Genomic DNA, 12,468 nt, shown 5'->3' with positions numbered 1-12,468 from the left:
ACACGAAATACACGGAACGATCTTGTATCGTTAAGGATCTTACTTCTCTCGGTCTTTTTATCTTTCTAATGCTTCCAAGCATCTTTCTGCTCCTCCTCTTACTCTCAACTCGGTAATTAACCTGTTAATAACAGGGGAAATGTTTGATCGGTAAACGTGGATGTGTTATTTATTCCGATTGAAAATAAAACGTTGCGAACGAAGACGCGAAACTTTCGATAAATTATTGAATCCCGAAATAAAGTATAATCCTTTCTTAAAACCAATGATTCATTTATCCTTTTATCAAGGAAGACGTCGGACTTTCGCGACGCCATTCACCCCGGTTAATGGATCAATGGTTTTCTTTTTATCGTTCTCGTTAACACCCGAATGTTCGATGCGTCGAATTTTTATAAAAAAAAAAAAAAAATAACATATTAAGTGTATAAGTTTACGTAATAAATTCGTTATTGCGTATATCCCTCGGCTTCCTCACCCTACCACCGCCATTCGATGATAACAAACTTTAATCTTTTTTTTATTCGTCCACTTTCGTTAAACGGTCTCAATAACGTTATCGTCGAAAAATCGATCGACTAATGGAGTTGCAGATTAAGTACGGCAGAGTATATAATGTGGCATCGAAGTGTAAACTCGTATCGTCGCGAACGTTATATAAATCAAACAATGCGCATAATTCGATAGCCCGAGAGAGAAAGAGAGAGAGAGAGAGAGAGCAAGCGAGAGATCGTTTCCATTCCACATTCGAGAGAACGTGAGCTGCAAACACGTCGAGTTCATCAGTGGATTTCAAGCAATTCAACGCTGGGCTCGATCCAAGAGAGGTACTCGTATATCAGACTCCGCTGATTTTGCACCGGTGAATGCGGCGAAAAGAGAGAATGGAAGAAGAGCGGGATTGGAGGAAGTAAAAAAGGGGGGAAAAAGAAAAAAGAAGAAGAGAGTATGAAAAATAGGATGCCAGATAAACGGAGAGAGAAAAGGGAAAACGATCTTGAAAGCGCGAAAACGAAGTCGATATTGCTTTTTCGTTTTTCATCCTTCTCTCTTTACCCTTTTTCTTTTTTCTTTCTCCTTTTTTGCGCGATTTGATTTGAATCCCGAATCGAAAGTAAGTAACTATTGCATTTACCTAACAAGAATACGAGAGTTATTATCCAACGAAACCTTTCCAAGCTCGTAGAGTTTACGATGTTGCGTTAGGAAAAAGAGAGAGAGAGAGAGAGAGAGAGAAAAGATTCGTTCTAATTTACGACTTCGACTCGAACGACAACACTAAGCAGTTTACGAGCAAATGAACGAGGGAGAGGGATATCGCTGTCATTGTCATTGTTACGATCATGAGAAAAATAGGAGAGAGAGAGAAGGATAAGTGGATAGAAAAACGATTCGTAGAACGATTCGTAAAACGATTCGTAGAACGAGAATATCGTACGGAGGAATTCTCTCAAGGCTGTTGCACGGCGCGCTTGTTGGCTGCAGATGCCGATTTCGCGAGTGCACGAGCTTTTGCGAATTTTCTTAAATGTCACAGCGAACGTCGTTGCGACCGAGCAACAGCGGCGTATCGATAATATCGAAAGGATAATATCGAAGGAGCATTTGCGAAATTGCGAGTGGTCATTGTTGGGTTTGGTACGGCCGAAGCGATTGGAACGATTCATTGTTCCTGCGGTTCGCGATATTGTCGCGATTTAAAAGCGGTCAGGAAGTCGAGAGGGGAAGGAGAAAAGAAAAACAAAACAGAGCAAAACAAAAGAAAAAGAACGAGAAAAAGGAACGAAGCAAACTGGCTCTCTCACTGGGCGATAGTAGTAAAAGAGGATATACGAGCGACACACGAGCTTTCGCGTAATCGAGAATGGAATGTCGCGAGGGAATGCTACGTCGTAGACTCCTCGACCTTCGTTTCTGTTTTTTTTTTCTTTTCTTTTCTTTCTCTCTCTCTTCTCTTTTCCTCTTTTCCTTTTTTCCCCTTCATGCATCTTTTAACTCGTTCCTATATATAGAGAAAACTACGTGCACCGATTTCAAAACTCCGAGTGACAAAATACTATGTATACGACGGAGAAACGAAAATAAACAAGTTATATTATGAAATAATTTCCCGTTGGACGAGAAAGTAGAGCTCGATATCAGCTGAGAGCGAATTAACATTCGATATTGGTACGAGAGGATTTAATAAAATATGTACCACCGAGTGAAAGAGCGAGAGAAAGAGGGAGAAAGAGAGAAACGGACTTTTGTTTCTCCCATCTCGCTTTTCCTCCTTCTTCTTCCTCCTTAGTTTCTTCCTTCTTTGGCAGAGCTTTTTAACGGCGAGTCGCCCACCAGCGGATAATCCGAAGGCGAGCACGCCTCTCTGTTTCTGCCCGATGAAAAGCGCGTTGAGGGTCATTGAAGAAAAGGATTTGCATTCGGAAGTAGTGACGCGTATATAATTTCTTATTCTTCTCTCTGTCTCTCTCCGTCGAGAGGAAAGGAAAGAGAAAAAAAATAATAATAAAAAAACACGCAGCACCTCGGTCAAAGCGAGCTGTTTTCTTAATTGCTGCGATGGAAAAAGAAAGAAAAAGAAAGGGGAAAGAAAAACGAATAAAAAGAAAATAGAAAGAGGAAATATAAGTGGCAGCGGCGTTTAAGCGACGAAAAGGAAGATCTCCGTGACTGAGAACCACTGTAGTGGGACTCGACGAGTCGTTGATATTCAAAGCGCTTTTAACAACAAGCCGGTAAGAAAGAAGAACGTTTCGTTCGCAATCGCGCTCGAGTTTCTCAGTCTCGAGAGAGTCACGTACACTGCTCCTAGAGTCGTATCGTGACGTTGATGCGGGTAAACGAAAAGAAGGATACTTGAAATCGAAAAGAGAGGAAAGAGAGAGACGGAGAACGCGGCGCCGCCGTTTCGAAAGAGAAAGAAGGAGAGAGAGAGAGAGAGAGAGAGAAAGAGAGAGGACCAAAAAGCGACGGATCGATGCGCTGGGAAAAATAAGGTTAATGCAGGATAAAGTCCTAAAGTTTGTGCAAAGTTTTCGAGAATGAAAAAGGATCTACCGTAGCGGAGAAAACTCTTAGCTATCGCGCGATATCCGAGTGACTCGTCTCGAAGTCAACGGCAACGATAATAGCAGCAACGCTGAAAGTCGAAGGACGAGTGACAGTTCGAGTTGGAGCTCGAGCGCGTTTTTCGCTCGAAACCGTCTCTCTCGTTTATCCTTCGAACACGCTCGAACTAGAAAGCCGATTTCACCGGCCGTCTTCTAAACGCCGTTCCCCTCCCTCTCCTTTCGAGCAGTTCTACGTTAAAGCGTCGACCGCTATACCTTCCCGAAAAAGGGAAGCTGCGCCGCAACGCACCGGGCTGATCGTTCGAAGATCGTTCGAAGATCGAAGATCCAAACGATCGTGGAAAAAAAGAAGTTGCTTGTTCTTCTTCTTCTCCTCCTCCTCCTTTTCGTTCTCGAGACTCGCGGTTTCTCGTCCGTAGTGAAATCGAATCGGCTTACCGCTGATACGTCTCATGACGGCTTCACCACGACACCACGGCTCGTATCCAAGAACAACAACCGTCGTAGCTGCTGCCACCGTTGCCGCCTCCGTCACCGTCGTCTCCGCCTCCGCCGCCGCCGTCGCAGCCGCCGCCGCCGCCGCCGCCGCCGCCGCCGCCGCCGCCGTCGTCGTCGTCGTCGTCACCGTCGTCCTCGTCGTCCTCGTACTCGTTCTTCCGCAGACGTTTGTAACACTGCTGGTGATAGGCTGATCTACGCTGACGCTCCTGCTGTCGCTGCTGTTGCTGCCAGTGATGACAGCGATGACGAGGAGGAGGATGATGCTCGTCCGACCGGCGGTGTTCTTCCGCGCGAATCTTTTCCCTCGTCGCTAACACCATACCAAAGGAGAAGGAAGAGGAGAAGATTTTTTCGTCAACGACGACCGATCACCGACGATAATCGACATCCGATAAGCGCGCACACGTCGTCGTCTCTTCGCGGCAGCTAAAGCCCCGCGCCATTGCTCCGTCGAGCAAAGAGAGAAAGAGAGATCCGAACGCGCGATGATTCCGCTTCGACAGCGATTACTCCTCTCTTCTCTCCTTTCCTCCTGCCTCTAGGATTATATTATACCAGCGGCTACTGCTACTACTACTACTCTACTACTACTACTGCTATTGCTACACGACGACGACGACGACGCCGCCGCCGCCGAGTGTCCTCGCGAAGGACGTCGCTCGAGACGCGTCGTCACCACCACCGACTCGTACCTTCCCTTTCCTCTTCTTCGTGGTATAGCGCGCGCGCGCGCGCGCGTGATTCTCCGACCTCTCTTCCTCGTTTCCGTTATTGTATCTTTCTTTCTCTTTCTCTCTTTATCTCCTCCTCTCTCTCTCTCTCTCTCTCTCTCTCGCGCGCTCCCTTTCCTCTCAGACTTCACTTCACCTCGATCGCTACGTCGAACGTTGAAATATCTTTATCGATCGCGAGGACGATAAGGGAAACGCGATTATCGGCGAAAACAATAACGACGACGACGAAGAAGACATACTCGCGGTTAACGACCGCGACTACTCCGCCAACACGTACTCTCTTCCTCGTTTCGGTTTCGCGTCTGTGCCTCTTGCTTGCTTGCTTGCGGCGCGCTACGGACGCGGAAGAAACTCGTGAGCACTCTTCTTTCACGAGCACGAACGACGAACGCAGACGCGAAGCCGCCGACTGCGGCTATCGTAGACCGAGCGTCGAGCTACCAGTCGCCGCCGCTAGTCGCGCTCGCATCTACCCCAACGAACGCTTGCGCCCTCTTCGCCAGCCGCGCGTTCTTTCAAATTCTTCTTTCGTTTCTTCCTTCGATCCTCTTACGTCGTACGAAAATTGTTTCCTTTTTAGAAACGTTTTCTTCCAGGTGCAAAATTGTCTGTCGACTTTTCGCTTTTCCGTTCGTTTCCTTTCGAAGATGAAATCGGAGATCCGTTACGAAACGCGTAATCTACGAGTGCGTGCACTGTACCGAACCAACAATGGAGTGTCCCTCAAGGATTTGTACGGCCGAGATACGAAGAGTAAATAGAGCAGATTAGATAACGCTGTACGGAATCAAGAAAAAGAATACGGATTCTCCGCTTCTCTCTCTCTCTCTCTCTCTCTCCGCCTTCTCCCCCGTAATACGTAGCAAGTACGTCGCTCTAAATATTTCGACGCGATACCGTGCTTTTAATTTTTCACAAATTACGCCCTTCTTAGCGATAAAAAACCGGCTCGTCGATCTTCTCATATATTTTTACCATCGGGTCTCTGTTTAACTTCTTCGAGATGGAGGAGGCTGCAATATCCAGTGACTACACGTGCGACTACCTACGCCTGCATCGAGAATACGTAATGAGGAAACCGTTCGATGACTTTAAGATGGCCTATCGTGATACACGATTCTTGTATCGTTAAGTATTCTAAGCTTGAGTTACCAACGAACAAAGGATACGTCGTATTGCTAAAAGTACGATTCGCAGATCTCTCCTCTAGCTCCTCCAACGCGTGTGTATTAGATTTTAACTTGATTCTGTTAAAGGAAAGCGAAACTTATCAAGGGAAACGATCGAGAGGAGAGAAAAATCGACGATCGCTTTTACTTATATCGATCAAAGTCGAATTATCTCAATAAGTAAAACAAGTATATTCGGTAATCGTCGACAAGCTTCTTCGAATAAACTATCGAAAAGATAAAAAACAAAACTTGTATCGATAAAATATGAAACGTAAACTTTCGAAAGCTTTCTATGGCATCTGTATTTTTTCTCAAGCGTTTTAAAAATAGAGTATTCACCCTGCTGTTACGTTTTCAAGTGTTCGAGATAAGCTTGATTAATCTAACCTACTGACATGTAACGGCGACTGCTAACGCGTATCTTCTTTTTCTCCGACCTTTTCATAGTATCGAACGAGAAACTCTAACCGAGAGATGTACGCGGTAATTTATGCGAGTTAAAGGAGTGCTCTTGAACGCGCGGAGAGGTTAACCTAAACTCGTCCGCGTACGTTTCTCGGTCGACTCTGTAGGAGCCAAACGATACAACTAATTATCATCAATTATATTCAAAGGAAAGAATAACAGAGAGAGAGTATAAAAACAAATAACAACAAGACGACGTTCGAACAAAGATCGCAATCGTTCGTAATTACTTTTCCGATGGTAAACTAGAACGTCGCAACAAACGAAATAAAAAAAAAAAAGAAACATCATACGAGTCCTCGTCGTTCTTTGAATATCGATCGCGTAGGATAAAATTCGTTCCGAAATCCGTAACAATATTTTCGAGGTTAGAATCGAAAAACGAACAAATCTCGTTGGACGAAGCCAGTAAGAGCGGATTCAGAAGGATGTACCGGTTTATTTTCCTCGTAAAATAACTCAACGTCGTAATATCGACGTTCCGGTATTCCTTTTAGACTTAGAAAAATACTTTGTTCGCGAATCCGGATCGCGTTTCGAAAGAAGAAAGCGCCGAAAAATCCAGGTAAAAACCGTTGGACCCTTCCGCGGCTTTTCATATTCTCCCTCTTTCCTTGATGCACGCCCTCCTGTATGACGGGACGAGCAAAAGGGAAGGCAAATCGAGAAGCAGCCGTTGGCGAGATAGAAAGACGGACGACTGGTATCGGCAGCATCCAACATCGACGATCCCGTTTCGTTGCTCGACTCGTCGAACCCAAAGGTTCGCGTACAATGTCGTCCAAGTGGCGTCGAGTTCGCGTACTAAAGCGTAGGGTGACGTTGCGGATGATCACCATGGAAACGAAACGTGGACCTTCCCTCGAACCTATCTTTCCTACTCTTATTCCTCTCTCTCTCTTTCTCTTTGTCCCTCTGTGTCAGTACTCCTCGCACACAAAGGACACCACATCGTCTCGAACGACCCTGCGTCCTCTTCGCTTTTCCATCTTTCATTCCCTTTCTCTCTCTCTCTCTCTCTCTCTCTCTCTCTCTCTCTCTCTCTCTCTCTCTCTCTCTCTCTTTCCCTTTCTCATATACACGCACATAAAAACCAAAGCGTTACGCTAGACGCAAGTTCACTCACCGGTACGATCCTCGTTCCTTCACGTCGACGTTCTTCCTTCCTTCGAGCTTCGTTCCTCCGAGCTTCCTCGTTCTTTTCTCCTCCTCCTCCACCTCGTCCAACTTTGTTTCTTCTTCTTCTTCCTCTTCTTCTTCCTCGGCGTCGCAGCCACCGCTGCTCCCGCCGTTTTCCTCTTCAACTTCGTCTTCGTCGTCTTTGTCGTCGTCGTCGTCGTCGTCGTTTTCGTCTTCGTCTTCGTCTTCGTCGACGTCAACGTCGTCGTCTTCGTCTTCGTCTTCGTGGCTGTCGTCGTCGTCGTCGTCGTCGTCGTCGTTACCGTTGTCGTCGGTCGTCTCCACGTTTAAAGCCAGATTTGCAGCGCGCGACAACGTCCCGTGCGGGGGCGCCGCACCTTAGTAAACCTTATACTACCTTGCATGCGACTTATTTCCTACTGTTTTTTTCTTATTTTCTTACTTTCTTTCTTACTAATCAACTTACTCGAGAGTTTACATTTTCGAGAATGTCGATTGTACGAGACTCCCTTAGATGACGACAATGGCGACGGAAATTAGTCTCCCGGGTGGATCTCGTTCCTCGCACGAGATTCGTCGAGGGCAAAGCACGATAAAGGTGAGAGGGAGAGAAGGCATACGCGAAAGAGTGTGCGTGTGCACGCGTCCATATACTTGCGTGTATGTATCAACCACTTTCTCAGTCTCTTTTTTTACATCGACCTCTCCTCTCTCTCTCTCTCTCTCTCTCTCTCTTACGAGATCGCATGCATTTATCCGCGCTTCGTATTTGCTCTCTTTCTCTCTTCTCCCCTTCGTGGTATTTTCTTCTCCTTTACTCAGTGCCGGAGTAATGATTTTAAAGCTCCCAAGCCCCTTATACACGCTCCTGATGCGAGGGGTTTTCAAAGTTCCAATATGGCGACCTGCGTATACGTTACCTTACCAATCATCTTTGTTTCCGATGAAAAGAATGTAAATATATATACATTCGTTTACATTCTTTTGTTTCCATTCACCTAAAGCATAGCTACGAGCAATATAGGCATACAAAGAAGAAATAAAGATCTTGTTTATTTCGGATATTCAAAGATGAGTCAGAATTCGACTCGAGCAAGGTCACCGACTGACGTCTCGTCTCTCGTAAAACCCAAATGTTTCGTTCGTAGCAGTCTATTAATCTCTCTCTCCCCTTGCAGACCACTCCTCGCTTACCGACGACTCCGTACGTATATCGATTGTCTCGTGGCACGACGCAACATGCGGGACCACCATCCCACATCGTATCGTTGCCGTAGTCTTCCAAAAGCGCGTAATCTGTCCCTCTTATTTCGCTTGAGATCGATCGAGTCAAGAGAGGATAGATCGCACTTGCTATTATAAAGCTTATCGTCGGAAGCCTTATCTGACTAAGAGTTAGACGCGATCCCCTTTAGATTTTCTTATATTTTATATCTGTAATCGAGTGATAATTATACACATAAGAGACAAAAATGTTATATATATATTAAAATATACACAAAATGTACAACGTAAATCGCATGCTTGCCGTCACGCAATTTGATCGTGCGAGCTCAGCGGTAAAAAAATAGGATTTTGAGAAATTGAGAAGTTTAAAATCTAATGCGGAACTCTCTTGATATATGCTCCGTGTTTCGACAACGAAGTACAAAGATAGGAAATGGCTTATCGCCACAATCTTATTGCGCAATACATGTTCGCGAATATCATAGAGCGTAAAATCAAAATAAATTAAATTCATTGAAAGAAAGAAAAAAGAAAAACATACTAAAAAAAAGTATTTACAATACATACGCTGCTTTCCCTTGCCCCTCGATGGTATCTTTATAAATTACGTATGTAAATATACTAATAATACTTCGTATCGACGGAACTATGCTGACGCGATATGTGCTTTTTAATGCACGACGATATCGAGGAACGATTAAAAAAGATAATTTCTTTTGAACGAACAAAAAATTTTTAAAATTCATCGAAAATTCATCGAGATGGACGACGAGATAAATACTGATTTTTATACAATGTAAAATACACAACGATCATTCTCTTATAAATAACAATAATAATTTAAATTACATGTGATATAAAGTAGATATAAAATCAATCTGAAAAGAACGATATATATCGTATTATATGCTCCAATGTAAAATTACTCTTTTACATTGGAATTAGTCCGGTGTGTGTATATATATATATATATATACACAACACATACGTATACACACACGCACACACATATATATATATATTCGAGGAGTAGCGCTTTTGTTTCTTTTATCAAAGTAAATTAATTCGCGTTTTATGCTTTCGAAATTCGTTCGATCCTCATCCAAAGATCCATTTTGATTTGTGTTATTTGAATTTCTAAATATTCTTTATGCAGTACGAAAAATAATTTAAAAATAACATAAAATGCATCGAGGACTAGTTCAACAAATTCTTGCCGTTTCTCAATGTGTCGCTAATGAAAAATTATACTATATAACATTGAACTTGAAACAATGATAATCATATTTTCGTTTTCTTATCTTGTAGTAAAAAATAAAATTGTAAAATAAAAATATAAATAATAATACAGTGCTTGGAAATAGTTGTCAAATTCGATTGATAAAATAGAATTCGTTATTCAAAATCTCTACTTAACGCGAAAGAATCAAATAACCGATATCGATAATAAAATGATTTCTCGGCATCGATTTCGATCATCTATAGATGACTACGATTTCTTATTAATAAGAACATGAAAAGCAATCTCAAAGATTGCGTCTATCTATGATTTTAAAACTGACTGATAATCTCGACAAATCTATTCATGCGTTGAACATACGAACGGAATTGCTACATTGAAAAATTTCTATAAGTATATTTTTTTACGATATGAAGACTTTAAATACTTAAGTACGCCATTGTAATATTCATTATCTGATTAGCGTACAATAATAATAAAAAGGGGAACCGTTACGTGCCGTTCTGTTACGAGTGGATGCTACCGCTTCTTTTTCATACCTTTGCGATACCCTTTCCCAAACCATCCAGGATTTTTTGCAGATGCCAATGGTGCGTCGGCGATAACTAATTGCTCCGCTTCCTGTATATGTTCATTTTCCGTCTCTAACGATACGGGATCGTCTCCGTCGCGCTGATAGTAGAGGCAAGTGAGGGAGCCTTCGTGTTCCATACAAAATGAACAAGCTGGTTTGGGTTTTGGTGTCTCTGTCGTAACATTGGGTATTTGTATGAATGGATAATAGAATAAAGGAGTTAACTGAGGATACATGTACATAGGGGGGAAAGGTAATCCCATAGATAAAAAAGGTAATGCAGTAAAGAAAGGTGCGGAGTAGGCAGTCATAGAATCGGTTACGCTTATAGGAGAGATACAGTCTTCTGTTTCTTTAGTTTCTGGTACGGCATCCTCGATAGATTGTTCGGTACTTTGGCGCGGGGACTTTTTCACAGTCGCTGCTACGGGCTCCTCCAAGCAAGGCTGGGTCGTCGTCGGTAATTCACTGGTCTGCAGTCTTATAGCATGAAAAAATATCGGGTCTTTTGCACGATTGTATTGTGGTATATCCAATCCTAAGTGAGTCATGATTTTTTTCATAACTTCGTCACACTTTCCATTTATCTTCAAAACAGCGTTTTCGTCTTTCGGAGTCCATTGTAAATTTACGATGTACAATGAAGGACGTTTGTGTACTGGTCTATCCATCTGCCATAGCCACGGATATTTTTTCAAAACTTTAAGACTAGAACCCAAACATAATATCACGTCGGCTTGTTTGGCAGCTCGTGTAGCACCGTTCCAATTAATTGGCCATGGCAAATTTCCTCTTTCGCCGAAGTGAACTATAGAATCTTGCAAAATGGAATTACATTTGTGGCATGATCTACCTGTTCCATGCGAATATCTAGCTGTTCTTTCCGTAACATCGAAAATCCTCCAATATTCTCTAGACGGTTTACAAGTTCTACAAACTTCGACGTACATATTCCCATGAACTTCGGATAAGAGGGTACGTGGTATACCACTACGCAAATGAAGTCCGTCGCAATTCTGTGATACTATGTGTTTCAACACACGTGCCTTATATAAGGCATACAGAGCCATATGGGTTAACGTTGGCTCGGCTTGACTCAAGTCGTGGTTCCTACAAACGATCGATCGTCATGAAACGAACCATGATCGTTATACAGTCTATTGTTTAGTATATCGTTTGGAAATAACTTTACCCAATATCCTTTCCCTGTTGCATCCTGGTCCATACGCCGTTCGTTCCTCTGTAATCAGGTATAGACGCCGCTGTACTAATACCAGCACCGGTATAAACAGCAAGAGAAGTAGCTCTGCTAATGGCAGCAGCCAACCTAATACATTTTTCTTCCAAAATCTCCGGTACGTCTTCAATTTCTTCCAATCTTGCTTTAACCCTATCCCTTTTCTCTTGTCTACAAAATTACATAGAAATTCTATAAAAAATTGTATGATCATAAATATATCCATTTTACGAATATATCTATACTATATTTTCGCTATATACCTCCTTTTGTCATTTATTTCATTTGAATTTAGACTCTTTACTCGATATAAAACTACGCTAAAATACAACAAAAACGTGCTTATAATTGCGTCATAACGTCGTGTAATTGGAAGAAGATATTTTATGCCATAATTAGATATATCAACGCAATCGAGATTTTACAAAATGGCCATACCTTAAATTAACCTCCTTGACTACGTCACTACAAGAGACGAGTATATCCACCTCCTCCGCCGTTCTGTCAATTTCAGGTTTTTGCAGAATCGCAGCCACCTAAAATTGACGCCTGTCATTCTTTACAGTGATTTGTTTACAACACTTCGATTTGAAAGGAGCAGCCGGGCGAATGAATAATATTCGAAAAACAATTTTAAGAAATAATGCAATGCACGATACACGATGTAAAGTATAAAATGTACCTTTTTGAAAGTTGCGACTCGTTCATCCTTCACTTTAAAAGATTTAATTACAGCGGAACGTCTTCTCGACAAGAACTTCTCGTTACTCGCCTCCTCCATCTTTAATCAAAAGGTGCGTAACAGTGCTGTATCGAGGTATCGAGGCCCATGTAACCAGACACACTAATTGTTCAAAAATAAATTAATCACATCGTTATCGAAATTTTAATAGTTATCATTATTAAATCAATGATATATATCAAGACGAAGTACTAACAATAAAATTCGCAACGAGCAAAATCGTTACTTCATAAAAATGTCCCCAAATGAAGATCCGATTAAATGTATTTTTACTATGATTTACGGTACATGAAACTCGTATGAAAATTAATTTCCAATATAAATGTCATTTCGATTTCTAAATGATCGCTAAGCACTACATTTAA

The 12,468-nt window shown here is 42.4% G+C and overlaps 2 protein-coding genes and 1 long non-coding RNA gene across 4 annotated transcripts in view; 1 reads left to right on the top strand and 2 right to left on the bottom strand.

Moving 5' to 3' along the window:
- LOC127061526 (caskin-2) overlaps positions 1-7,789 on the bottom strand; it is a 37,663-nt gene extending 29,874 nt beyond the window's left edge. Inside the window, exon 1 of one of the 2 annotated variants that reach the window (XM_050988517.1) lies at positions 7,070-7,789. Coding sequence is in view for 1 of the 2 variants with exons in the window: in XM_050988516.1 (XP_050844473.1) it covers positions 3,510-3,525 (16 nt within the window). In the remaining variant the exon portion in view is untranslated. Of the gene's footprint in view, positions 1-3,509; positions 4,627-7,069 lie in introns of those variants that run through there. The other variant, XM_050988516.1, reaches the window with a different exon arrangement.
- Positions 5,101-5,831, top strand: LOC127061565 (uncharacterized). The gene is made up of 2 exons (XR_007780888.1): positions 5,101-5,172; positions 5,241-5,831. It is a non-coding gene; the product is annotated as an uncharacterized LOC127061565 (long non-coding RNA).
- A 704-nt stretch (positions 7,790-8,493) lies between the features above and the next one.
- Positions 8,494-12,419, bottom strand: LOC127061537 (NAD-dependent protein deacetylase sirtuin-7). The gene is made up of 5 exons (XM_050988552.1): positions 12,300-12,419; positions 12,044-12,205; positions 11,800-11,897; positions 11,317-11,532; positions 8,494-11,234 (listed from the first exon to the last, which is right to left on the bottom strand). Exons 2-5 carry the CDS (start codon positions 12,140-12,142, stop codon positions 10,070-10,072), a joined length of 1,578 nt encoding a protein of 525 aa, XP_050844509.1. The 5' UTR covers positions 12,143-12,205; positions 12,300-12,419; the 3' UTR covers positions 8,494-10,069.
- Between the last annotated feature and the right edge of the window lie 49 nt (positions 12,420-12,468).

Source organism: Vespula vulgaris, chromosome 2, assembly GCF_905475345.1.
Source record: "Vespula vulgaris chromosome 2, iyVesVulg1.1, whole genome shotgun sequence".
Classification (NCBI taxonomy): domain Eukaryota; kingdom Metazoa; phylum Arthropoda; class Insecta; order Hymenoptera; family Vespidae; genus Vespula; species Vespula vulgaris.
This window is presented reverse-complemented; position numbering and strand designations above follow the sequence as displayed.